The 27020-nt window shown below is 43.6% G+C and overlaps 2 protein-coding genes across 3 annotated transcripts in view; one reads left to right on the top strand and one right to left on the bottom strand.

Annotated features, from left to right (window-relative positions):
• SLC13A4 (solute carrier family 13 member 4) overlaps window positions 1-12804 on the top strand; it is a 40834-nt gene extending 28030 nt beyond the window's left edge. The window contains exons 10-16 of one of the 2 annotated variants that reach the window (XM_079931028.1): window positions 991-1092; window positions 1434-1535; window positions 2252-2349; window positions 2557-2681; window positions 5901-6062; window positions 7311-7448; window positions 10937-12804. In XM_079931028.1, the coding sequence (XP_079787154.1) occupies window positions 991-1092; window positions 1434-1535; window positions 2252-2349; window positions 2557-2681; window positions 5901-6062; window positions 7311-7448; window positions 10937-11074 (865 nt within the window). In that variant the 3' untranslated portion in view covers window positions 11075-12804. The remainder of the gene's footprint in view (window positions 1-990; window positions 1093-1433; window positions 1536-2251; window positions 2350-2556; window positions 2682-5900; window positions 6063-7310; window positions 7449-10936) is intronic. The other variant, XM_079931029.1, reaches the window with a different exon arrangement.
• A 67-nt stretch (window positions 12805-12871) lies between these two features.
• Window positions 12872-26507, bottom strand: STMP1 (short transmembrane mitochondrial protein 1). The gene is made up of 3 exons (XM_079932681.1): window positions 26263-26507; window positions 18849-18902; window positions 12872-17919 (listed from the first exon to the last, which is right to left on the bottom strand). The coding sequence occupies exons 1-3, from the start codon at window positions 26416-26418 to the stop codon at window positions 17845-17847; spliced, it is 285 nt and encodes a 94-aa protein (XP_079788807.1). The 5' UTR covers window positions 26419-26507; the 3' UTR covers window positions 12872-17844.
• Window positions 26508-27020: the final 513 nt, after the last annotated feature.

The following is a 27020-nucleotide window of genomic DNA, read 5'->3' as shown; positions in this document are numbered from 1 at the left end:
CAGAGTAATTTGAACTAATTTCTAAAGAAATGATGCCAAGTAGAAATTCCCTTAGGCTTAATTTTATAGACATGACTGATTTATACTTAGTAGCTGTATGAAATATGCTCATATCCCTCAAAATAATATTAGACATTCCTCGTGCAATATTATTTCTAATATTAATTTGCTTAGCCAGCCTTTTACTCATTACGGATGCTGACTCCAAACTTGATCAGCTCCGAACACATAAAGGGAAGATGTATATGATGTTTTGCTATTAGTCCGGGGACCCAACATTCCCATTGCTCAGGGAATGTTCTCTGAGTTGACTTTTTATTTTAATAACTCAGAGACAATTGTCAAATCAAAGATAACTGTATACTTCTGTGCCTCCAGTGCTGCTAATTGAAAAGTAACACCCACTTTCACCCCAGACAAGCCTTGTCTCTAGACAGATACACATACACACACCTATGTGTGTGTGCAACACACAAATATATAAGCATCTATACACATATGCCGCATCACATTGATTCTCACTTATGTAAAGGACGAGTGTGTAGAGACTGCCCCGGTGGTCCAGTGGTTAAGACTCTGCACTTCCAATGCAGGAGGTGCGGGTTCCATCCCTGGTTGGGGAACTAGGATCCCACATGCTGCATGGAGCGGCCAAATTTAATTAATTAATTGATTAATTAAAAAACCCAACTGGGCAAAAAAAATTAAAAATACAAGTGTGTAGAAACAACCTCACATAAGTACACTTGCACAAGTCCATGAGACATGACTTTACATATATATACCAGAGATATACCCGAAAGGCTGGGGAGAAGGCTGATGAGAGGCTGTGTAACTTGGCAGATCAAGAGTCGCGTGATAGGTGGGGCGAGTGGAGAGAAGCACCATCACAGCCAGCCAGCCAGTAGTTTAGTATTTGCTTAAGACCTGTTGTCCTCTGGGCCTCAGAAGTGTGCTTCCTTTATTCTTTTGCTCATTCTCCCATCTCAGTTTTAAAGAGACCTGCTCTCTGAGTAAGAAGAAGAAGACCAAAAGGGAAGAGTTATCAGAGAAGAGGATCCAAGAGGAATATGAAAAGCTGGGAGCCATTACGTAAGAATCAGCCCTTCACCCTCTCTCCTTCCCCAGGAGAAAATGTGGCAGGTAAAGTGTGCGCAGAAGCAGGCTTGTTCTCAGCGGTCCCTTGAGCTGGGGGAATTTTCATCAACTACGAATCTAGGTATTTAGAGGTGCTACTTAATGCCAAAGTCAAGCTGGCCCAGACTCTAAGGGCCACCCTTCCCCTCTGCTGTATTCCAAGTCCAAGTGGTTAAGCAGTAGCTGCGTTTTAGGTCTCCACTATTGGAGCTCTGCATACAGGAGCATCCCAAAGCAAAGTCTGAAAGCTAACAGAAACTTCCCAGTTCCTGGAGTGGGTCTGTTTTCTTTTATAGCTACCCGGAAATGGTGACTGGATTTTTCTTCATCCTGATGACGGTGCTGTGGTTTACCCGGGAGCCTGGCTTTGTTCCTGGTTGGGATTCCTTCTTTGAAAAGTAAAGGATACTGTCTCTGAGAACCACCCACTAACCCAAACCCTTCAGGCAGTACCCGCCGGTGTCCCCTCCCAGATTCTTCGGGATAGTCGTGAACCCAGGAAGCACTTTGTTCCCTTGAAAGTCCCCCTTTTTTAGGGAAGCTGCAGTGTGGAGTCAGGAAGAAAATAGTCTTTGGAGTCTGAGTCCAGGCTTGGGATCAAGAGCTGCCACTTACCATCCACATGACCTTGGTCTTGTTACTTAAGCTCTTGGAACCTCAATTGTTATGAGAGTTAAAGGGGAATATGTCTGCAGAGTAAAACACCACCTGTAAAGACCATGGCCCTTGTGGCCGAGGCCTGTCCCACCCCTACATATTCCCGAGGGCCAGGGCCACAGGCCACAAGCTCTCAGTGCCAGCTTGTGACCCTCCCAGGAAAGAGAACTCATCCTTTTCTAGTCTCCTTTATCTAAATAACTCCTGACCACTGCTTTTAATAGGTCCATAAATTCACACTAAGACATCTACCCTAACCAGGCCCTGCCTCCAGACATTAACTATTGCCCATTAAATCCACCACCGGACAGCATGGCAGCAACTGGCAAGAAGGAAGGTTGACGTCCCCTCTAGACTAGGTCAAGAGAGGCACTGTGTTCAGACAGGCTGTCCTGAGACACTGTGTTACCCCTGGGCTTCCTGACCCTCTCCCCAGCTCTTCTTGTCTCTTCGCCAGGAAGGGCTACCGCACCGACGCCACAGTCTCTGTCTTCCTTGGCTTCCTCCTCTTCCTGATTCCAGCGAAGAAGCCTTGCTTCGGGAAAAAGAACGATGGTGAGAGGAGTTCAAGAGAAGAAGTTGGGGCTGGCTCTAGTCAAATAATGGTCGAAGTCAGAATTTTGGGAGGAGCCTTACCAAAGCCCTTCCAACTCCTCCCAGAATAGCAGAGTATCCTCTGGTTCATCAATTAGGCCCCTGTCTCCACAAATCACACCCATTAGGGTTCATCTGGCTCTACCTCGCTGTCTACCTGTGATCCAGGGGAAGACCAGGAGCCCTCACCGGGGACGGAGCCCATGATCACGTGGAAGGACTTCCAGAAGACCATGCCCTGGGAGATTGTCATTCTGGTGGGAGGAGGCTATGCTCTGGCTTCTGGCAGCAAGGTAACCCTTGAATCTGTTCTTATTGGGTCCAATGTTTTTCCAGCAGCTTGACCTAATGAGTCATTATGGTGCCGAGAAGGAAGATTCAAAGGCGCTGAGAGGTGAATGTTCACCCAAGTCACTGGGAAGGGAAGCAGTTCAGCCAGGAATGGACATCCTGTCCCACCTTCTAAGCTGGCACTACTGGGAACAGAGTTACAGATAGCTGTGCCACAGTCACGGCACACAGGCATTCACACCTCACTTATGGGCCCACACTGCTACAAGCAAAAGATGTACTGGACTTTGTAGGCATGTCCTTCTGGAGTTTTGACAGTGGTGATAGGTGTAAGGTGTAAGGGCCCAGAGATGCTCCAGAATGACTCACAGCACCTTGTGAGTCCATATGCATATGGACTCCATATGCATATATTGAGACCCTTTGGAGAATGTATGCTAAGGCAGATGTAAATGCCCCCCACTTCCTGACTGGGAGGATTCGGGATGAGATCTTTTAAAGGGGGCTGGTGGGAAATAGTTGATTTTCCTAGATTGTTAGCCCTTCCTGAAATAAACAGCCCTAAGAATCAAGCAGGTTAGGGGTCTCCCTGTTTTCTTCCTCTACCTCGTCTATCTACATTCACCCATTCTAAACTTGGCTCACTTTTCACTGCCCATTCATTGTGGGCCTAAATGCTTTCTGCATCAGTAACAAAGGCACAGAATCCTCCACTTGGAAAGAGCCATGGAGCAACACTGAGTCCCATCTTCCCACCCAAATAGAGATTTCCCTCCAGGACGCCTCCAGTGACAGGGCAAGCCCTGCACAGCCAACAAAGAATATTGTTCTTTACTTTCAGTTCAGGTCTTCTGGATGTCTTCCACTCTTTGTTCTGGCTTTCTTCTCAGGAACCCTCTCCTCTCCTGTAATAATTATTAAAACAACAAAGACAATCAGGTCCCTTGAGATCATTTTTTTCTTCCAACTAAAACTCCCTAGTTCCTTTAACCATTCCTCATAGTAGTGACCCCTTACCATGCTGGTCTTTCTCCTTAGGACCACTTTGCCTTTGCTCAAACACAGTCCAGGGGTGGTCGGTCTAGTGCAGAGTAGAATAGTTAATTACCCAAGCCCCATCCTGTATTTTTATGGAAGCTTTTATAAGGCTTCATTGTCATTCATGTCAATATTTATATTGAAACTGCAGTCAACTAAAACGCTTCATTCTTTTCATTGTTAGCCACTATTAAGCTTCAAGTCCTTCAACCAATCCTGTATATATGCTGTCAATATTTTTGATTCCAAGTTCACAATATCATATTTATCTTTGTTGAATTTCAGTGGTTAGTTTTGGCCTCTGAGCCTAGCCTGGCAAGATCTTTTTTTTTTCTTTTTTAACCAAAAGTGTGCATGTATAGTTGGTATAACTGTAGAACCTACTGACTACTACTTTAATAATATAATTCAGGTACAATATGTGTGATTCCTACTGAATTTCAAATAATGTCAGTCTTAACATTAGTGAGGAAAATCCAATAAAAAATGTTTTCATACCAAAGGTTTAAAAAATTAAGGTTTCCTTTGTTGTGGTTTTTTCCCTAACTTTGCAGTCTAATTTACCAGTTTATTTCATCATAGTATCAACTCGTTGTTCTGAAAAAGAAAATTGCCACTAAGTTATTTCACTTTACTTACAGGTACTATGTGGAAAACATGATAAATAAAAATCCATTTCTTTATAAAACATACTGTTTCCACTCAGCTAACTGCTCTCCCTCCCCTCTCTTTGTCCAGAGAGCAAAATTTAATGTGTCACAAGAGATAACAATTACAGAGTTCCTGTAGGCCTCGAGACTCTGCACCCACCATTAATTGAGGTAGTCCCCACACACTGGATTTATAGCTCTTGGTCAGTTGAGAAAAAAGAAAGGCAAGTGGTCCAAGGTAAAAATGGCTACATGAGAGAATTCTGAAGCCCTTTGGTCATCAGTCGTCTATGCGCATGTCATGAAGTGGCCAGGGTGCTGTGGAGATCAAAGGAGGTTTTGATGAACTTGGAAAAGAGGAGAAAGGGTGGCCTGCTGACAGTGTAGTAAGGCAGTCTTTAACAGCAGAACATGAGTAGGGCTTACAGCTTGAGGAATCATAAAATGTCTCACCTTGCTATCTGCCCTACTGCCCATTTCTTTATTGCATTTGCAATCTAGAGGGTAAACAGCAAAAGTCGGAGCTTGTCAACCATAGAAGGGAGAGGAGGGAGGGTGGGGAGAGGTGGTGAATGCGTATGGCAACCTGGGGTTTTTTAAGAACATAAACTCATTTGTGCCCTTCATTTTTAGGGGAGAGGGAGAGCCCTCATCATTGGCAGATGGACATCTTCCAACCTAATGAATTATTCCAAATGGGAATATTCATTGATTTGAGTAGATGTGTACAGGTGTTGCTAATGGAAAATGTTCAAGCGTGGCAATATGCCTTTATATCGTGTTGCCAAAAAGCATGGCAGATGGTAGATCCTGATGTCAGCCACGATGAGATTTGAACCTAACACAGGTTGAGACTGAATGACTGTTTCTAGGCCAGTGACGTGGCACCTTCCCCACTACGTGGAGATAGACCTGTAATCCCTCTCTCCTTCATTACTCATGTAAAACTTCTAATGTTCAGTCTTGCCCATTCAAGGCCCCCAAAACCAGAGAAAAGGTTACTATCCAAACATGTTGATAATTTTTCCCATTTCACGGGTGATAAAATAAGAGAAATAGATTTCAAAAGCAGGATTAAGGATTACACTTGGCAATCGGTGTAAAGGGCATTGTTGATTGAATGCACAGCATGAGACTGTCAGAGGCTGGAGAAAGAGTAACAAGTTTGAAGTTGAGGGGCTCATCACCCCAAAGATCTCCAATCCCTGCCAAGTCATATCAGGGCTAAGGAGGATCTCAGCAATTAGAGGCTCTCCGTGCCCTGTGACAATGACTGACCAGGAGGCCCTAATTAGACTGAATGGTGTACAATCATTAAAAAAAAAAAAGAATTTGCTGGGCTACATAGTGATCTAACCATAAAAAATCAGGAATGCCTGTGGGTCCAGTCTGCCTGAAAACAGGGAAGCAAATAAGATGGCTCCTGGTGGTCCCTTTCAGCCCCTCACCATCCCTGACCTTCTGGAGGCTAAGAATTCCACTGGGAGTGGCCTTTCCCGCTTTCTTCTCACTGCATCACCTTGTCTCCTGCAGAGCTCCGGCCTTTCCACGTGGATTGGGCACCAGATGTTGTCTCTGAGTAGCCTCCCACCGTGGGCCGTCACCCTGCTGGCGTGCATCCTGGTGTCCATTGTCACAGAGTTTGTGAGCAATCCGGCCACCATCACCATCTTCCTGCCCATCCTGTGCAGCCTGGTGAGTAGAGCAGGGTTCCCAGATATCCAGACCGGCTACCACAGGAACAGACAGGGGCAGTTCCACGGCTGGACTCTCTCTTCTGGTCATTGCCACAGGCTTCACTGATTGGTGTTCAAGCCATAGTTTGATAAATGAAGTCTATTTCAAATAGTAACTGATAAGTAAATAGATAATTAATAACAGCAAGAGTTCTAGAAACCCTTTTCCAAAGGACTAGGCTTAGTTTAGGGGCAGCCCTGAATGGAAACAAGAGTGAACAAGATAACCTTAAAACCCTAGGATTCTAATTCCCCACAATCATCATCAACCTTTCTCTCCTAAGATGAGACCTAACAGGAGGGCGGGAGAAATAGCTACAGAAAATGGAGGCAAAATGCTCCCAGAAGTACTCTCGGCTGCAGAGACCAAAACCACAGCTCTGTCATCAGCGCCTCCACCCAGCTTCTCTGTCCAGGAGATTCTGAGAATTATGAGCAATGCCAGCCTCATTCCACGGTCTCAGAACAATTTGTTATTAATGGAATAGGGGAGGGAGCAACTGCCAGATCTCAGCCTGGCTAAGCAGCCCCAAAGGTAATGCACCAAACAAAATGCTGCCTCTGTCCCATTCTGTGAGGTGGAACCTGTAAAATGAAGGCTCCTTCTCATTGCCAACAAAATAATATCTTCCTGCTCTTTCTAACCCCAAACTCCTCCCAGCCACTCTTTGCTCATTGCTCAGAGGACTCCCTCCAACTTCTCCCTTCCATCACCCTGCCTGTGCGAGCATGGGAATGCACTTAGTTAAAACTTGGCAACATTGAGGGTAAGACCACGGGCTCAAGTCCCATGTAAGGCAATTATCTTACCTAGGAAAAAAAACCTTAATTCTGCACCCCGAGAGAGAGAGAGGCCTACTCCAATCAAAGCAGCTTATTCATGAGATTTGTGTTTGAAGACTTTCTCAGCTAAAGAATCAAATTTTAAAACCACTTCCTTAGACCAGCACCAAGAAATGAAACATCCCTTCTGGGAGGTCACTTGGAGCCCATGTTTCCATGGGAAGTGAGTGAGCAGCGGGAACCCATCCAAGTAGCCCAGCACTACATGCTTTTGAGGGTGTGATTTAACTGCCCCCAGCACATGGTGTCCAGCCAAGGTTAGCCAACACCGAGCCATCATTTAAAGCACATTCATGAGAGTAAGCACAGGAAATGCAAGTCTAATCTCAAGGCTAATGCTTCTGTGAATTCTCTCTTCTCCTAGTCTGAAACGCTGCACATAAATCCACTCTACACCCTGATCCCAGTCACCATGTGCATCTCCTTTGCAGTGATGCTGCCAGTGGGAAACCCCCCTAACGCCATCGTCTTCAGCTATGGGCACTGCCAGATTAAAGATATGGTGAGTCGTGGGTGTCCTCTTCCTGCCAGGCCCACCTGCCACGAGGACAGGGCTGACTGGCCCAACGGCCTTCTCCTCAAGTTTATTATTTTGTAAGCGGTGCCCTTGACCTGTCATAGCTCAGTCTGCTGTGGCAGAAAGAATGGTCCTGGTAAAAGGTTTCTGTATGGTCCGTGCGCACCAAGAATAGCAAAAATGTGCTCTTCCCAAAATCCTAATCTGGGAGAAAGTGGGAATGTGGACAGAAAAAGCTGGGACAGACACGGGATGTGACCCAGTTCCAGAAGGTAAGAGCTTGTTCTAGTCTTTGCCTCAGTTTCTTCATTGGACTGTGGGGATATTCACTCAGAGTTGCTGGTTTATTCACAGAAGGTTAAGTCTGAGACATTGCATGAACCTAGGGTGATAAGAACAGGGTCCTTCTATTCAACTCTCTCCCCCAAGCAAGGAACCCCCGAAGCAGCAACTACAAAATGAAGCACTCACAGCTCATTTCTTAGTTTTCAGCGAGGCTCACGAAAGACAGCTCTGAGCGTACATTTTGCCGCTGATTTTAGTGTGCAGCACATCCACTCTCCACCCCTCAACCTATGCTCACTGCTATGCTTTTTAATACCCAGGGCTGACGAGGCTGGGAAAGGAGGAAAAAACTAATACAGATGACTGGGCCAGGCTGACTGAAACCCGGCCGCTTCACCCTTGCTGAGGGCCTATTTACTTTTTACTCAAATCCAAACTTGATCTCAGCAGCCCTGTAAATATCAAATGGAGAAAAGGAAGAGCTTCAGGCTGGGAGCAGATATTCAGATCCTTTCTACTTTCAAACTGCTCAGCTGAGTCATCTGTATTACTTCAGGGAAGAGAGGTCACAGCCACCCCTCTGTCCCCCTCAGATCTTACTACACAACCCTGTCTGCCCCTACTGAGCTCTGCCCCAACTCCCCTGTCCCCACGAAGACCACCCCCGCCGCTTCTCCCTGGCCCGCTCCCTCTGCCACGTGCTTCCCCTGATCACCCCTGCCTTCTACCCTGGAATCAAGTGATCAGAGACAGTCTTTTGTTTTTCTTTAACATCTTTATTGGAGTATAATTGCTTTACAATGGTGTGTTAGTTTCTGCTTTATAACAAAGTGAATCAGTTATATATATACATATGTTCCCATATCTCTTCCCTCTTGCGTCTCCCTCCCTCCCACCCTCCCTATCCCACCCCTCTAGGTGGTCACAGAGCACCCAGCTGATCTCCCTGTGCTACGCGGCTGCTTCCCACTAGCTATCTATTTTACATTTGGTAGTGTATATATGTCCATGCCTCTCTCTTACTTCGTCTCAGCTTACCCTTTCCCCTCCCCATGTCCTCAAGCCCATTCTCTACCGTCTGCATCTTTATTCCTGTCCTGCACCTAGGTTCTTCAGAACCATTTTTTTTTTTAGATTCCATATATATGCGTTAGCATACAGTATTTGTTTTTCTCTTTCTGACTTACTTCACTCTGTATGACGGACTCTAGGTCCATCCACCTCACTACAAATAACTCAATTTCGTTTCTTTTTATGGCTGAGTAATATTCCATTGTATATATGTGCCACATCTTCTTTATCCATTCATCTGTTGATGGACACTTAGGTTGCTTCCATGTCCTGGCTATTGTAAATAGAGCTTCAGTGAACATTGTGGTACATGTCTCTTTTTGAATTACGGTTTTCTCAGGGTATATGCCCAGTAGTGGCATTGCTGGGTCATATAGTTCTATTTTTAGTTTTTTAAGGAACCTCCATACTGTTCCCCATAGCAGCTGTATCAATTTACCTTCCCACTAACAGTGCAAGAGGGTTCCCTTTTCTCCACACCCTCTCCAGCATCTATGGTTTGTAGCCTTTTTGATGATGGCCATTCTGACTGGTGTGAGGTGTTACCTCATTGTAGTTTTGATTTGCATTTCTCTAACGATTAGTGATGTTGAGCATCCTTTCATGTGTTTGTTGGCAATCTGTATATCTTCTTTGGAGAAATGTCTATTTAGGTCTTCTGCCCATTTTTGGATTGGGTTGTTTGTTTTTTTGATATTGAGCTGCAAGAGCTGCTTGTATATTTTGGAGATTAATCCTTTGTCAGTTGCTTCGTTTGCAAATATTTTCTCCCATTCTGAGGGTTGTCTTTTGGTCTTGTTTATGGTTTCCTTTGCTCTGCAAAAGCTTTTAAGTTTCAGTAGGTCCCATCTGTTTATGTTTGTTTTTATTTCCATTTCTCTAGGAGGTGGGTCAAAAAGGATCTTGCTGTAATTTATGTCATAGAGTGTTCTGCCTATGTTTTCCTCTAAGAAGAAAGAGTCATTTTTAAAGGCACTGGATGATGAGCAGTGAGCCGGTCCTGGGTTCTATTCCCAGCCTGGGTACCGACTCAAGACTTCAGTTTCCTCACCTGCTAAGTGAGGAGGTTCAAACTAGATGCTCTGTGTGGTCCCTTTCAGCTCTAAAACGGCCTTAATTTAGCTCCTTTAGAACCTGCCTCCTCTCATCTGCTAGGAAAACATGGTTAGTTCTCCAAGCCAAAAGGCCCAGGAGGCCAGGGTGATTAAGTCCAGGCCTTGAGCCAGAAGGCAGAAAGGCACATCTAGTCATTGGCTTAGAACAATTCCCTGGCATTCATTTTTCCCTTGCAACTTTCCCAACTCAGTCCCAGCTAGTGGACTTGTGGTGACACGCTGTATACTTGGTCATCACCTGGTAGGATGCCAGCCATCCTTACTGTACACTTTTCCAAATGGCCCTGGCTCTGCCATCCCTCACGTCCCCCTTCCACCTGGCAGTGTCAATGCCAGGACAGAAATGGAAGGGGTCAGAGCTGTGGAGGTGACATTCCCTCAGGAGAAAGCAGCAAAGGCCCCATGCCAGCCAGGGTGCCTGTGTCACCTTCCTGTGGAAGGGCTGGTGGGAAGGCAGCTGACCTGTTGCCCCAGGTGAACCTAAGGTACACTACTTCCATGAGCTGTTCCTTGGGGGAAAAAAGGTAACAGTCATAGAATACAGGCTCTCCTGTGAGTCGTATGTGTCAGCACATTAAAGGCTCTGAGAGGTTCCTGCTTTACAAGCTCTGTTTAATCTTGATGAACACATTCCCTATGATGTAGCTACAGAACCCTTTTTTTAGCGTAACTTAACATCCCAAGATCTGGTGTTCCAAGTACATGGCTTCTAGGCCTCCATGTAATAGCGAGAGTGCTACAAACACAGAGAAGGTTCTAACGGCCGTCTCCCAGCCCCAAGTCCTCCCTGCTCTCCTGTCCTCAACAGTCCTGTGCCCCCTACAAGGCACCACTAGGGCACCCCAGGCAGTGACTGGAACAAATCGGGGCCAAGCAGGTGGGCTGTGATCACATCGGGGGTGAGGCTCAGGCAGGGGACACAGGTGGGGAGCATCTGGGGATCTGTGCTGCTGCCTGCTCACGGTGACTAGTCTGTGTGTCCTGCTGCTTTGTCTCCTGCAGGTGAAGGCTGGTCTGGGGGTCAATGTCATTGGCCTGGTGATAGTGATGGTGGCCATCAATACATGGGGAATTAGCCTCTTCCACCTGGACACTTTTCCCGCCTGGGCTAAGGTCAGTAACATCACTGATCAGGCCTAACAGAAGTGGGCAAATGGCCCAACCAAAGGAGCTGCCAGCACCCGGCAGAATCTGACCAACAGGCCAAGCAAACCACCAGGAGTGCAAAACCCCCAGCAGAAGATTCCGCCAGCTACCACCTCGAGTGAATTGCAGGGAGCCTTCAACAACCAAATGCACAGGCTCGGATGTTAGTGTCTTCTGCTCTGCCCTCCTTCCTTAGCACCACAGCTCAAGGAAACCTAAAACCGTTCTCACTTCCTTGTATCTAGTCTCTCCAATCAGCTCTTTCTGAAGACAGGAAGAAACAAAAGCCTGTCTTTGTTGCCCCTCAGAGGCTAATCCTCACAAACTGACTAGCCTCACTGGGTTTGATGTTATTCTTAATTTCTCGATCCCTTTTAGGAGTAGAAGGAGAAATCCAAATCATCCTACCTATGCACAGAGAGTGACACCAGTGACTTCTCTTTGGGGGAAAATCTCACCTAGAACTTGAGACCTAATGTTGCCTCATTTCTCTCAAGTGTTTCTATCGTAAGTTCTCTCCACAAAAAGGCAGTTCTTAGTAAGTCCTCTTTGTGGCAATCAGTATTCTTTTATCACTACTCTGATTCCTTTTTAAGTGTCTCTCTTCAGTGGCTTCTCTATACCGTGGCACCAAATTCCTGTAAAGAAATAGTCCCCTTCAGGAAGAGGCTGGTGCTGTTCTCTGTCAAAGGAAAAGGAAGTAGAGAAAGAAGACACATTGAGATTAGTGTCTCTCTCTCCACTCATCACTAACCATCAATACCACCGTGCTGGTTAAGTGTCGGGAGGGAGAAAAAACGTTCATACTTGTCTTATAAGGAGGCCGAAACTGTGATTAAGACCATCGCACTATTAATGATATTTGACGGACTTTCTTCTGGAGGTAATGAGTAGTTCGTCCCTGAGAAGACAAGCACAGAAAGGTCCAAACACATCAGTCACTTTCTACAAGTTAATGAGCCTCTTGAGGGGAGGGGAGATGTCTTACGTCTCCTAAAGTCCCCAACAACTTATACAATATAGTAAACTGTACCTGCTCAATAAACGTTTCCTTTGAGAAAAATCACTTTGGAAATCCAGGCCTCCTCCTTCCTCCTGTACTATACACCCTTTCCCCCAAGACAGAGGTCCTTGCTATAGGACTGGATGAAGCTCCCAGGCCCTCCAGTCTTCAGGCATTACACATTTCTGATTTCTACCATCAGTTACTTGCTAAATACACCTTATGGGAAAAGGAGGACCCCATAGTTGCTGCACTTCTTGAACTGATTTTAAGTTACTATTGATAACACGTGCAGTTTTCCCATAATAATTAACCAATAAGTTACTCCCTTAGTTTACCAAGTATCTGTGAGTTACAAAATTCTTTTGTGCCAAACTTGCACCAGGTTTAATCAGGAATATTACTGCTTCTGCCAATTAGCTTAAGCCAAATTATCTGGCCACTTATAAAAGTGAATGAGCCCATATGAAATACCAGTATTAGGTACACTACGTCTGGTTTGACGAAGCCAGATCACTACAGTCACGTGGCTTTAAAACGTTCGGGGAGCGGGGGGGCTTCCCTGGTGGCGCAGTGGTTGAGAGTCCGCCTGCCGATGCAGGGGACACGGGTTCGTGCACCGGTCCGGGAAGATCCTGCATGCCGCGGAGCAGCTGGGCCCGTGAGCCATGGCCGCTGAGCCTGCGCATCCGGAGCCTGTGCTCCGCAACGGGAGAGGCCACAACAGTGAGAGGCCCGTGTACCGCAAAAAAAAAAAAAAAAAAGTTCAGAAGAGTCAGAATGTCACTCCTAATGTCAGGGTAGCCAAATCCTCGAACGTCTGACCTATTACAGAACTTAAGACACCAAGCCTTTAAGTCAGACAATAAGACAAAGGCACAGATAAGATGATTCTGGGAGTATAAATAAGTAAAAAGAGAAAGAAAAGTTGACTTAGAATTAAGTTGACTTAGAATGATTGGCCCCTGTTCAGCTATTTGAGACCCTGACTCACTCCGAAAGGGAAAGCAGTGGAGCCCCCCTGCAGCTGCTGCCAGGTCCGCCAGTCAGCTAAGCAGCCAGCTCAGAAAGGGTGTTTACTTTGGTCTGGTCAGTAGCCTGAACAGCACTGTGTTCTCCCCAGACCACAGATTCAGGCCAAAGAAGATTGCTCGTTCCAGATATGACTAACAAATGGTCAGCTATGACTAACAATTCTTTGTCTTCTAAAATCACTCTGCTGTTGGACAGGAACTACAATAATAGCTGTACTTACTAGTCTTGTCTCTTGCAAATATATTAAATTTGATTTTATCTTCTCATATCACAACTCTACATGGGCAGAAAAGCTATAAGTGATCATCTTATACCAGCTCATTTTATAGATGATGAAACTGAGAAACACTAAGCACAGTTGCATCTTATTCTCGATTATACATCAAGTCTGCTTAAAGTTGCCTCTCAAATTCCTTTAAGTCACCCATGAAGTACAGGGTATACTATCTTTTATGTTAGTATTTACATGAAAAAGACTCACATGCCATCTTAGGAAGTCAAAAATAGCTAGTTTTTCCTCCATTGTCAAAACAGATCCCTGTTTATTTAGCTGAGCCCAAATAAAGCAGGTGGCTTTAGGACCCTGTTTGAAAAATACATCTGAACACTAGAATCACCCTCACGCACTACTGAGATATCCAAACCATTAAAAGAGAAAGGGAACTGACAGCACCCGAGGGCACAGGGAGCCATCCTGGGGCTGTGCTCACAGAATGAATGCCGAGCACGCTGCCCGCACTTTTTACAGGGCACCTTCTGCTTGGCCCAATCCCGTACAGCTGTACAGCTAAGAACCAGGCAACGTCACTGCACTTTTCCTAAGCAGGCGCAGAACTCAGATTTTGCAATGTCCCACCCTGCCCCATGCACTTTCCACGAATCTTCACCGTTGGGTTGTTTCTCTCCCAGTGCCTCAAAACATGCCATCCGCTAGGTCTTCAGTACTTGACTACGTTGCACCCAGATTTAGGAAAGGTATAAACTGAACACTGGAAAATCCAAGTCTCACAGACTCCCTATTAAGATCAGGCAAGGTCTCAATATACTTCCCCTTCATCGCCCTGTTCCTTTCCATAAGGCAAGGCCCAAACAGTCAGTAGGGAAAGAAGAACTCATTCATCTGTGTAAGGCATGGAAATGGTATGTGCAAAGTCCGAGCCGGGAAGCTGAAGAAAAGCCTCATATGCTCCAGTACGGTATATAGTGTTCCTTCAGGAGGAGTAACAGAAAAAGCATTTAAAATGTGAGAGAGCTCCGCAGAAAAACAAACATCAGCATAGTACCTAGGGAGTGAATTGCCCAGTGGAAGTGAAAACATGATGCATGTTATATGCTCCATGAACCCGTTAAGTACAGATGACTGGAAAACCCACACATCCCAACTTTTCTCTAGAGTCACACAAATGAAAATTGAGTAAATGATTTAGAAAGAGGGGGCTTCCCTGGTGGCGCAGTGGTTAAGAATCCACCTGCCAATGCAGGGGACACAGGTTCGAGCCCTAGTCCGGGAAGATTTCACATGCCATGGAGCAACTAAGCCCGTGTGCCACAACTACTGAGCCCAAGAGCCACAACTACTGAGCCCGCGTGCCACAACTACTGAAGCCCACGCGCCCACGTGCTCAACAAGAGTAGCCACTGCAATGAGAAGCCCACGCACCGCAACGAACGGTAGCCCCCGCTCACCACAACTAGAAAAAGCCTGCGCAGCAATGAAGACCCAATGCAGCCATAAATTAATTTTTTTTTTAAAGTTCACTATGAGTTAGAAAGAAGGAAATAAAATTGTCCCTTTAAATCAAAACTGCTTAACTGTATAAAACACTAAATCAGATGAGACATCTAAAGACATCAACTGGTAACTTCAACTCATAAAATACAGTGCCTTTTAACAATTTTAAGTAAGGTTCTTTTGTTTTTTTCTCTCCCTTTGGCTTTTTTTTTTTGTTTGGGAGGGTTACAGTTTTAAGAATAAGCTTTCCAGTTCAATGTATTTTTTAGGTTCCCAACATAAACCCTTAAGTCTTATTTTTCACACGTGAGTAACCTTCAGTAGAATTTTATGTAACCCTCTTAAGTCAGGTGTAGCAAAAAGTTTCCTTAAGTCACATCAGCAGTTGTTTTCAAACTTTTTTTAAAAGAAAAGAAGGCATGTCTTGCAATGGTTCTTCCCATCCCTCCACTGCTTTGTAAGGCAAGGGCCTCTACAAAACACCCAGGAAATGTACCTTTCATTGCCACAATCACAATAACCACACCCCTTAAAAGCCATGATGGTTCTGGGTTCCTCCAACAATATATCTCAGTGAAGATAAACCTGCCTGAGAACTCCGAGCTCCTTTCACTCCTGCAAGAACGTAAAACTAGGAGAGGGGCTCTGAATGGAGACCAGGAAGTCAGCCTGCGTTCACTGTGTAGCAGTTTACACAGTGAAGGTGATTTGCTGGGTGGTTCCCACTGGCAGAAATGATCCTGTCATCGAGGTAAGTGTCACTCCTGAAGGAAGCTCCAAGTCCAAACGAGCTTTGTTTACAATATATAATTATAGAGACCTAATTTTCCTATGTCCAAGTGACCCTCAAAGAAGCCACTCTGGGAGAACACACGCACACAATGCTCCATGGCTGATAACAAGGGATCCCTCTTTGGAAACAGTTTCCCAAGCTTGTGGCATTTTGAATACCCTCAAGGATGGTAAACCTCTAGCCTTCGAGGATTTGGTCGTTCAAGATCAAACCTTGTAAGCCAGGTGGTATGATCAAGGTGCATACTACAGATTTTCATCAACAAAGAGAGTGACCATAGAATAATGACAAATTTTGCACAGTTCATAAACTGGCTCCAAAAGTGAGTGCAGAAAAACAAAAGTATTCTGACCAAAAGCAACATGTTTGGACTAATATCTACTATTTATTGGACAATTTGCAAAGCACTGTGCTACACATCACATACATTATTTCTACTGTTTCTCATGGAAGCCCTATGAGGTAGGTATTGTATCCACATCTTACAGAGAACACAACAGTTTCAGAAAAATAAGCTGCTTGCCCCTGATCACACTGCAAGGGAGAAGCCAACCATAATATGATCCTAACCTGTCTCACGCACCAGTACAACCTGCAGGGACAAAACTTATCTCCATGTATGAAAGATCCATGTTTCCAAAGAGAAGCAGAATCACTTTATTTTATAATCACATTTAGTATCAGTGGCATCACTGTCTGAAAATAACAGTCTCTAAACCATTCTTTCAGTTTACTAATTCTGCTAAAATGTCTTCAGAAATGGCATCATCAGTGAAGCTGCCCAACAAGCCCTCTGGAACCAAACACCCAGTGAAATGGGCCTTTATTTATATTTAGTGCAAAATACACTTCCAGGACTTTAGCTTGGAGCTATCCCCCTGCACAGATATGTATAATAACATTAGGTTCAAGGTTATCACTGTAATAGCAACAGATAGGAAACAACCTAAATGTTCCTCAGGAGCAGATTAAATAAAATTATGGTATATTCATTCAGTAGAACCTTATGTAGCCAAAAAAAGGAAAGAGTTTCTTTGTTCCTTACCTACTGATATGGAATGACCTCCACTGGGGAAAACACTGTATATAGTTTGTTATCATTTGTATAAAAACCCCCATGTACATGTGTTTGTTCAGGCACAAAATCTTTCGCAAAAGGATACAGGGAACTAGCGAGTGCCTGACTCCAGGGAGAGGAACTAGGAGCTGAGGGACAATGCAGATCACTTTGTACTGACCCAGGGGAAAAGTCAGGTATTTAAACTTTTTTATCAATTAAAAAAAATTATGGACTGATTATACACTTGAAAAATTACAAGAGTAATTTATGGTTGCAGAAAGAAAAACACAAAAAGTCTTCTTATGAGAATCACTATAAAGTTATAATTTAAATACATTTTTTTAATGTAAAAAGGCATAAAATTTCCTTTATAGACAACTTCTCATTTATCTACCATGTAATGTCAAATGTGCCTGTAATCCCATAAAATAAGTATGATTCTTATGAGAAAACAGAGCCAGATCAAATGCATCGTTAGGAAAAAACATGCATACTAGACTATGAATTCTACTGAGGACAAAGGCCATTACTTTAAATACTTTTCAATTCCCCAGTTCCTGACAGGGTTCTCAAAACAGAGTTTCTTGGTTAATGAATAGCAAATTGATTTATTGGTTAAATTAGCAACTATGGAGCTTCCTGACAACAACATAAAATTAGTGGATAACTCACCAGAAACTGGCTTCTAGATTTTCATTTTAATTACTATTTTGAAACAACATAATTTAGTACCAAAGGTTTAAACACCCAATATAATTTCTAGACTGTGAAATCAGCATTATTTATATCTCATCAGCTATACAAAACTCATCAATTTTTCTTTTGAAAACGGTAGTAGAAATCCCAAAGAATAAGGGAGAGACTACTAATTAAAGGTTACGTTTACTAATCTAGCACCACAATTCCATTCTCAGGACCTCCCAAGTGGCTGGAAGGAGGAAGGGAAGAAGTGAGGATGTTGGAAAAGTAAGGGCTGTTCTTAACTTGTGGCCCCATTTGTGCTGTAAGGCAATGCAGGGTCTAGCAAAGAAGAAAACTGCTGAGGCTGGAGATGAAAACAAAAGCTTTTGGTTCAGATGGTAAAGGAGGCCCTCAAGAACAGTAGAATCAGTTTATCCAGGAGGCAGTGCTGGAGTTGGCCTCATGAACTAGGGGGTTTCTTCTTGGCATCCACGTCCTTTTTAATTTCTTCAAGTTTTTTAGCCAGGTTTGGTATCTTTAAAGAGAAAAGAGATTATTATCATTTCGCATCTACCTAATCAATATTTTTTCATTTCTCTTCCTCTAAAGATAAATGGATTTTTTACTTTTCCTCTAAAAGAAACCTGCTCAACAGTGGTCTTTCTTAGCCTCATAACTGCCTAAGAAGGATACCAAAAGATGTAAGTTAAAGTAGGCTCCCTCCCCAAAAGCCAGAACCTGACTTCTACTTTTATATACCCACTTAGCCCCTCAATCCAGTGCCAAGTAAAAGTTGTACATATAAACAATAAATGTGACATAAATTAACAAGCACCTGCCTAGAAAACCACATGACTCAAGTGAAGGTTGACAAAGGGAATTCCCTTTATCACACTAAAAGCTTCACTATAAAACAAATCAAAAGTTAATATCATATTTCCCTTCCTTATCTCTTTAAAATAAGCATTACCTTTTAGGATCCCCATTCATGGGCATTTGTGTCACCTGATTTTCAACTTCCCCATCTGTAAAGTGAAGCTAATACAACTCTCTACTTCACAAAACGCTGTTCTCCTTAAATGTGTTGCACTATATGAATCCACCTCCAAATTACTCAGTCATCTCTACTACTGGGTAGGGTGCTGAAAAGATTATCCAATTGAAGTATCACTTGATTTTCCATAGAACTGTAAGAATCTAACAGTGTTACTCTATGCTAACAAACCCAGCTCAGGATCACCATGAGACCACCTAAACTGATGGGATTTTTGCACTCCTATGGTGACAGGTGCTTCTGTGAGTTCTGTTATTTTTTCAAACAATGGAAAGTCTTTCTACAAAATTCAGGACTTTTTCCTCAGACCTATGGACCTTGTTTGCTGAAGGCATACCTTACTTCAGCAAACACAAGTCACTATGTATTAGTTACGTGAAATGAAGGAAGACGTGAATATGGTCACTTACGTCATAGTTCTGAGCCAGATACATTCCCACCACGTTGCCAAGAGTAAATCCAAGCTGTAAGGATAGAACAGGAAGAGTCACACTGGAGACGGAGCTCTGTGCCATCCAATACCACACCAGACTACATGGATAATATTCTCCTAAGGAGCGCAGGACAGTTATAAGACCCCGATGTCCAGGCTAGGGCCATGCATAGCATGAAATTCACATCTTTCTTCTACAAAATAAACACAGAAATATCCTCCCAAAAGGTTAAAGAGTATACGAAAGAATATACGGTAGCACTGAACACATCGACCTTATAAATATTTGGCTGTAAGTTCTAGAAACTCAAGCCAAAATTCCGATTTTTGTTGTTAAAAGCCAGTTTATTTATTTTTATTTTTTTGGTTTTGAGATTTTTTATTTCTTGCTACATCAAGTAAAAAGTATTCAATTTTAAAAAGCATTCGGCTAAATCGTAGGATCTTAGAAAATGAAGGGACCTTCACAGTTCAATCTCTTCATATTTCAAGAGGCACCTGAGGCCTAGGACATGGCCATTCATAACAGGAGCACAGGACAACCTAAATTAGATTCACACTCAAACACTAAAATATACAGTGAGATAAAGCAGGAAGCTGACATGCAACTGAGACAGCACATGGTTTAGCACTCTGCCCTGGATGGAGTCTAATGGGCAGGGCACTTAAGACCTGCAGAGAACACAGGTCCCCTAACCATCTCTTAGTCAGTGACAAGAGAGACAGGCACGATTTTTAGAGAACTGTTTATCCCACTGGGTGACTCTTCCTGAACAAAATCTGTTTCATGAAAATTTAAAGCACTCCCTTCACACCAAAAGAGTTTCAAAGTTCCTTAAGATTGGAGTTTTAATGATGATCTATAATTTCCTGGGTTTTTTCCCCCAATAATAAAAAATCTCCAACTGCACACCTAACTTCTAATGTTATAAATGTGAACTGGCATCTGATTTTTTTTATCATTTTCTTTAATCAGTGTCACTCCTATTCAATACACAGCAGAGGTTAACAGAGAAAAACAAAGCGCAGCACTTAACACTAATGGTCATATGTGGTGTGGTCGAATCGTCTTCAAGTTGGAGAACAGAGAACAAGTTGGAGAACTTCAGAACACAGCTGGATCCTTAATAAGTTTTAAGCTTACTAAGCTTTAAACACCAAAAGCATAATTTAAATAGGTTTGTTGTAAGTTAAGAAGCATAAAAGAGGCTATCACGTCTAACCATAGACCATCTTCTGATCATTTGATTAATCAAACATATCTTGTGAATATTTTTACCAATGTGCACCAAGAAGCAAAATGATTTTTTTCACTCCTATGGGTTGAAACCAGGCAGTCAGAGGTTTTCCAAATCCAGAAAGAATATTAAATTTGCTTAAAAGAAGAGGGGAAGGGCTTCCCTGGTGGCGCAGTGGTTGAGAGTCCGCCTGCCAATGCAGGGGACACGGGTTCGTGCCCCGGTCCCGGAAGATCCCACATGCCGTGGAGCGGCTGGGCCCATGAGCCGTGGCCACTGAGCCTGCGTGTCCGGAGCCTGTGCTCCACAACGGGAGAGGCCACAGCAGTGAGAGGCCCACGTACCGCAAAAAAAAAAAAAAAGAAGAAGAAGAGGGGAAAAAAATCATCTAAGAATGTTAGCTCTAACACCAAACAGAAAGAACAGAGGGTTGAAAAATTTCAAGAAAAATAAATTAGAGTTCTGGTTCTACCACTGTCTAGCTGTGTACCTTTAGGCATGACACTTAACCTCCTTGGCGCTTTGCTGATCTGAGTTTCCTGATTTCTAAAACATTATACCAACAATGCTCCTTCTAGCTCCAGCATTCTAGGATTCTTGGTTCTTACCACGTGTGTCTCAAAATAAATATGGCATATCTAATGTGTCTTCATTTTGGCAATTTCACGAGGCATCAGGGCACATGAAAAAAATAGCAGTTATTTTAAAACACAAAACAAAAACCATGGGTCTCTAGACAAGTCATATCCAATTCCAGTTTCAGAATATTGCTAGGTCTACCAATGGGATATTGTAAAATTACATAAACAACATGAGAGAAATGTGAGGAAAATGCATGACACCAGAAAAGCATTTATATGTTGTTCATGGGATACTCAATAGACAAGTTTAGACAGGTAAAAAATTTTAATCTGAATAAATAAAGGATCTCAAAAAATAAAATCTAAATCTGAGGAACAGAGACTCATTAGTCTGAGAAGTTAGACTGGAGCCAGAGTATAAAACGTCTCGAATGAGTCTGAAACCTCTCTGCAGGCCAAGACCTGGAAGCCTCCTCAGTGGTCCATCCAGATGGCTGGACGCTATCACCATGGTCTTCCTCCACATCACAGGGTCCCCCCATAGTACTCCCTGCAGACAAGATAGTGCAGAAGGAAGGGAAATGCCTTCTTCCCAAGCTCAACACTAAATACATCACTATTATGTCCTCTCTGCCATCATTTTGAAACTTTAGGAATACGTAGCTTCTTCTCACAAACATACTGGGGACAATAAATGGTAAAACACCAGAAGTTTGGGGACTGAGGAGTGACATGAGCGAAGTAATGTAAAGGACAAACAGGTGAGAAGAAATCTGAAAAAAATCCTCCCAAATACATCTGGCCTCCAAAGGTTTTGATTGAAGGATTACAGTCCCTTATACCCTGAAAATCAATTTCATATCCAGCCGTGTGAAAAGATTATAAAATGGTCTCTATCTTAAAGAATTTATATGATGTATAGAAAGAAAAGCTACATATAAGTAAAATAGTTATATAACAACAGAAAGCAGCACCCAGCACAGGATCTTGAATGTAATAGATGCATGAAAAACCAGAACTGAGTCATGAATTAAGTAACAAAATGAGTGATACAGAAGTGATTCTTTTAAGAAACCATACCTGAAAGAGATCGGTGTACCTCAACTTGTTATTAAAGGCTCTAAAGATGCTGAGGAAGTGTTAAAATTTAAACTGGAAAGGGACGTGACTGTGGAGAATCAAGGTACAAGATAGGAATGACAATGTAATGACCTGAATAAAAGAAATAGGCCCAATTAGAAAAGTGGATTTGAACTAAAAACTGGAGAGAAACTACTAGTACAGAGAGCTGGATAGGGCTAGCTGATGGACTTCAAAAAACAAGCAATGCAGTTTAGTTCATTTACAAAACGGTGGGGAGCCACTGACTGCTCTTTACCAGCAGCAACGTGATGAAAGCCCTGCTTTGCAAGCACTCACCTGACAGCTGTTCCCAAAAAAGGCTGAAAAAATACAGATTAGAGAAGGCACACGGGAGAGCAAGCAAACACGAATGAATTGTTTTTCTTCTTTAAAATCAATGAAGATCAATGGAATAGAATAAAGCGTCCAGGAATAAACCCTTACATTTATGGTCATGTGATTTTCAACAAGGGTGCTAAGACATCCAATGGGGAAAGAATGCTGGGACAACTGGATATCCACATGCAAAAGAATTAAGTTGGACCCCTACTTTACATCATAAACAAAACTTAACTCAAAATGGATCAAAGACCTAAATGTAAGACTTAAAACTGTAAATCTCTTAGGAGAAAACATACGAGTAAATCTTCATGATCTTGGGGTAGGCGATGGTTTCTTAGATATGACACCAAAAGCACAAGTAACAAAAGAAAAAATAGATAAATTTGATTTTATCAAAATTTAAAACATTTGTGTTTCAAAGAATACCAACAAGAGGGCTTCCCTGGTGGCGCAGTGGTTGGGAGTCCGCCTGCCGATGCAGGGGACACGGGTTCGTGCCCCGGTCTGGGAAGATCCCACATGCTGTGGAGCGGCTGGGCCCGTGAGCCATGGCCGCTCAGCCTGTGCGTCCGGAGCCTGTGCTCTGCAACGGGAGAGGCCACAACAGTGAGAGGCCCGCGTACCACAAAGAAAAAAAAAAGAATACCAACAAGAAAGTGAAGAGAACCCACAGAATGAAATAAATATGTGCAAATCATATATCTGATAAGGGACTTGTACCCAGAATACATAAGGAATTCTTATGAGTGAATGATAAAAAGACAACCCAATTTTAAAACAAGCAAAGGATTTGAACAGACACTTCTCCAAAGAAGATATACAAATAAACGGCCAACAAACACATGAAATCATCATTAGTCATTAGTCATTAAGGAAATGCAGATCAAAACCACAATGAGGTCTCATCGCACCCACTAGGGCGACTTAAATCCAAAAGATGTATAAGTGTTGGCAAGGATATGGAGAACCTTCATACATTGCTGGTGGGAATGTAAAATGATGTAGCCACTTTGGAAAAGTCTTGCAAATCCTCAAAAAGCTGTGCACAGAATTACCATCTGACGCAGCAATTCCACTTTAGGGTATATAACCAAGAAAACTGAAACATGTACCTACACAAAAACTACATGAATATTCATAGCAAGATTATTCATAATAGCCAAAAGGTGGAAACAACCCAAATGTCCATCAACTGGTGAATGAATTAACAAAATGTGGCATATTCACACAATGTAATAATAATCAACCATAAAAAGGAATGAAGTCCTGATTCATGCTACAACATGGATAAACCTTGAAAACATTATGCCAAGTGAGAGGCAGTCAGAAAAGACCACGTATTGTATGGTTTAACTTAAAGGAAATGTCCAGAATAGGTAAATCCAGAGAGACACAAAATAAATTAGTGGTTGTCCAGGGTTAGGTGTGAGAGGAATGAGAAATGAATGCTAATGGTATGGAGTTTCTTTGTGGGGGGCAATAAAATATTAGATATAAAAATTAGATAGTGGTGATGCTTGCACAACTCTGTGAACATATTGAAAAAACACTAAATCCTACTAAATCCACTAAATCCTTAAATGGATGAATTGTATGATGTGTGAACTAACTGTATCTCAAAACTATTAAAAAAAAAAAAAAACAGTAAGATTTGGGACCTCCAGGGCTTCCCTGGTGGTGCAGTGGTTGAGAATCTGCCTGCCAATACAGGGGACACGGGTTCGAGCCTTGGTCTGGGAAGATCCCACATGCCGCGGAGCAACTAAGCCCGTGCACCACAGCTACTGAGCCTGTGCTCTAAAGCCTGCGAGCCACAACTACTGAGCCCATGTGCCATATCTACTGAGCCCACGTGCCACAACTACTGAAGTCCGCGTGCCTAGAGCCCATGCTCCGCAACAAGAGAAGCCACTGCAATGAGAAGCCCGTGCACCACAACAAAGAGCAGACCCCACTCGCTGCAACTACAGAAAGCCCACGTGCAGCAACAAAGACCCAACACAGCCAAAAATAAAATTATAAATTTATTTTTAAAAAAATGTCCATGTGTGTTACAATGTGTAAGAATATTGGAAAGCACTGAGATGCAGTATCCAAAAGCCGAGGGAGGAGGGATTAAAGAGGTGATTAAGAGTACCAGGTGCTCTTGCTCTGAGAGATAAGAAAAGCAATACATTACCCCAGTAACAGTACAACAGGCAGTGTACACAAGCCATGAGCAGTGCCCATCATATCAGGTTTCCCTTTAAAAGCTTCAAAAGTTTCCTTACACCAAACTGGCTAAACCATGCTGCAATTAAGGAAGCTACTGCAGTACAAGCAAGGGGAAAGACGCAGCAGGACCACAGGAGCAAGTTTCGATATAGGGATGATGGGCAAATATTTTAATCCAAGGAGAAATGAACAATATCTGAGTCCTTACTGTCATTGTTTCAAGTACTTTAATGTATTAACTCATTTTTAATCATCACAATAAAACCATGAAGTAGGCTCCCATTTTCAGATGTGGAAACTGAAGCATAAAGAATTTAAATAACTTGCCCAAGTTCCCACTGCTTAAAAATGATAATTCAAAGGCAGGAGTCTGATTCTGGAATCTGACCTCTTAAGCACTAGGACATGATGGCTGGTCACAGGTTAAAAGCTCGAGGAGATCTCAGGGATCATCTACATCAACCCCATTGTTTTATAGATGAAATGGCTGAGAGCAAGGAGAAAGATTTGCCCAAGTTCAAATGAGCTGGTGAATCATTTGACAGAGTTAGAATCAAGGTAAAGTTATGCTATTACTTCTTTCAACAAATGCAATGAGGAGGTGGGAGAACATCCGTGTTACTTCTGAACTAGGAATTTAATGAATGGCTTCGGCATCTCTCCTTAAATGCTGAGAATTCTGAATTTGCATATCAGTCACATCCATATTCATACACAGCAATAGTTTATTTCAAAACCAAATAAAGTCACTCTGCAAAGGTACCTAGAAAGTTAAGTGTAAATGAATCCATGTGCTTCCTCCCAGTTATCAATGAGCTACGGCTGTACAGGAGACTCAATTACATCATCTCACACTTTGGGGCTGACACTGTTTTTAACCTGAGTGTTTCCTACAACCATATGGCAGTAATTATTTCTATTGACTCCTAAGCTAATACCCAGTTAGGACACTGGAGAAACTTCCAGAAGCAGAGGTGTAGCCATGTCTTGTTTAGGCAGTTTATGTCAAGGATACTCTCTTTCCGGCCTAGAGATTGAAAAATTAACTACCATCTCAAAAAGGACAGAGGGGCACTTTTTCTTCTTTAATCTCTTTCATAAAGAACGTAACATTTGGGAAAGTATCTCATCCCAAGAGCACTCAATTTCCATCGGCCACCTGGAAGGTATTACAATACCTGCCTCTTATCAGAATCAGAATTTAAACATCCAGTTTTGAAGGCACGAAAACCTGGAAGAAAGACTTTCACCTGGAAGTCTGGCAAGTCCTCCTGAAACCTTCAACCAGGCAATCTTTGAAACACATGGGGCTTTGCCAGAAAACCCGCTTTTAACTGAAAGATCCATGAAAAATAATTTGTTTACTCATGGTAACAGTCGTTTTACCCTAGAGTGAGCATTTTGGAAAAATTATTTGTACACCAGGGCCTGACTCAGGCCAGCAACCAGCCATCCTCCGTCTGGAAGCTATAAAAGGTCTGATGAGCGCTCCCCAGGCCTCTAATTCTGGCGGTTTACTCCTTTAGAGTTTATTCCTGGCCCTCCTACGTTTTCAAAGACGCCAACCAGCAGGGCTCTAAGTCGACGGGATATGTGTCTACGTCAGGGGGTGGCAGTGCAGAAAAAGTCATTAAGGACCCCGGGAGCCTTAACTCGAGGAATACACAAAGCACGCGGGCACGTCACAGAAGAGCTTTGAAAACGCACGCTCTGACCCCTCAGAAGTTTTAGGAACTTGAAGGGAGGCAGAAAAATGCCGGCCAAAGGATTTGGGTGAGGCAGAAACAAAACCCCGCAGCCCACCCCGCCAGGCAACTAGCAGGCGCGGGGGGCAGTGGGACCCGACGGACCCACGCCCAGGGCTCCCAACTCGCTCCTCGGCAGCTCCACTCACCAGGAACTGGAGCATAATGTCGGCAAGGAAGACTCGTAGGTCAGCTACAGCTCCGTGGGCCGTCCGAGAGTGCCTCCTCCGGCGCGACAGGCGGAGCCCGCGGCCGACTTCCGGTTCACGCCCCGCCCCGCCCCTTTGGCACCCTCCGCCTCGCATCAGCCGGAAGCGGCTTCTGGCGTCCCCTGGCGGAGCTCCTCGGGATCACCTCCTGAACTGACCGCCCGGCGCGAGCGTGCGGGGCCGGCTAGGAGCAAGTCCCAAGCCCCAAGCCGGGCTTGCATTAGCTTTGAACATTCAGATTCCAGGGCCCAGTCCTCAAATCCCGTTTCTGTAAAGCTGGGTCGGGGCCCAGGAATCTATATTATTAACCGGCATCGCCACACTTATGATGCACAGCCAGTCTTAGAACTCCCTGACCTAGAAGGATCACAGGAGGCGGTGGTTCCCATCCCCACGTGCAAAGCGAATCACCTGTGGAGCTTTTGCGATATACTCCACTGGGGCCCCACGCAGAGTTGTATTTTTCAAAAGCTCCACAGATAATGCTGTGTAACCTGCGTTGAGGATCTGTGATAGAGGTTAAGTAGTAAGATGGAGGCCTTTGGAGTCTGGCACAGCTGGGTTCGATTCATGACTGCCGTGCACTTCCTGGGGCAGCCAGAAACGAGTTACTTAACCTCCCTGAAGTTTGCTTTTCTTCAGTGTAAATGGGGCTAGCACCAGCTCCCTTGCTGAATTGTAGGGGGATCAAATGACAC

The sequence above is a fragment of the Stenella coeruleoalba genome (genome assembly GCF_951394435.1).
Source record: "Stenella coeruleoalba genome assembly, chromosome: 9".
Classification (NCBI taxonomy): Eukaryota; Metazoa; Chordata; class Mammalia; order Artiodactyla; family Delphinidae; genus Stenella; species Stenella coeruleoalba.
Note: the sequence above shows the minus strand (reverse complement) of the source record. Positions and strands in the feature narration are given on the sequence as shown.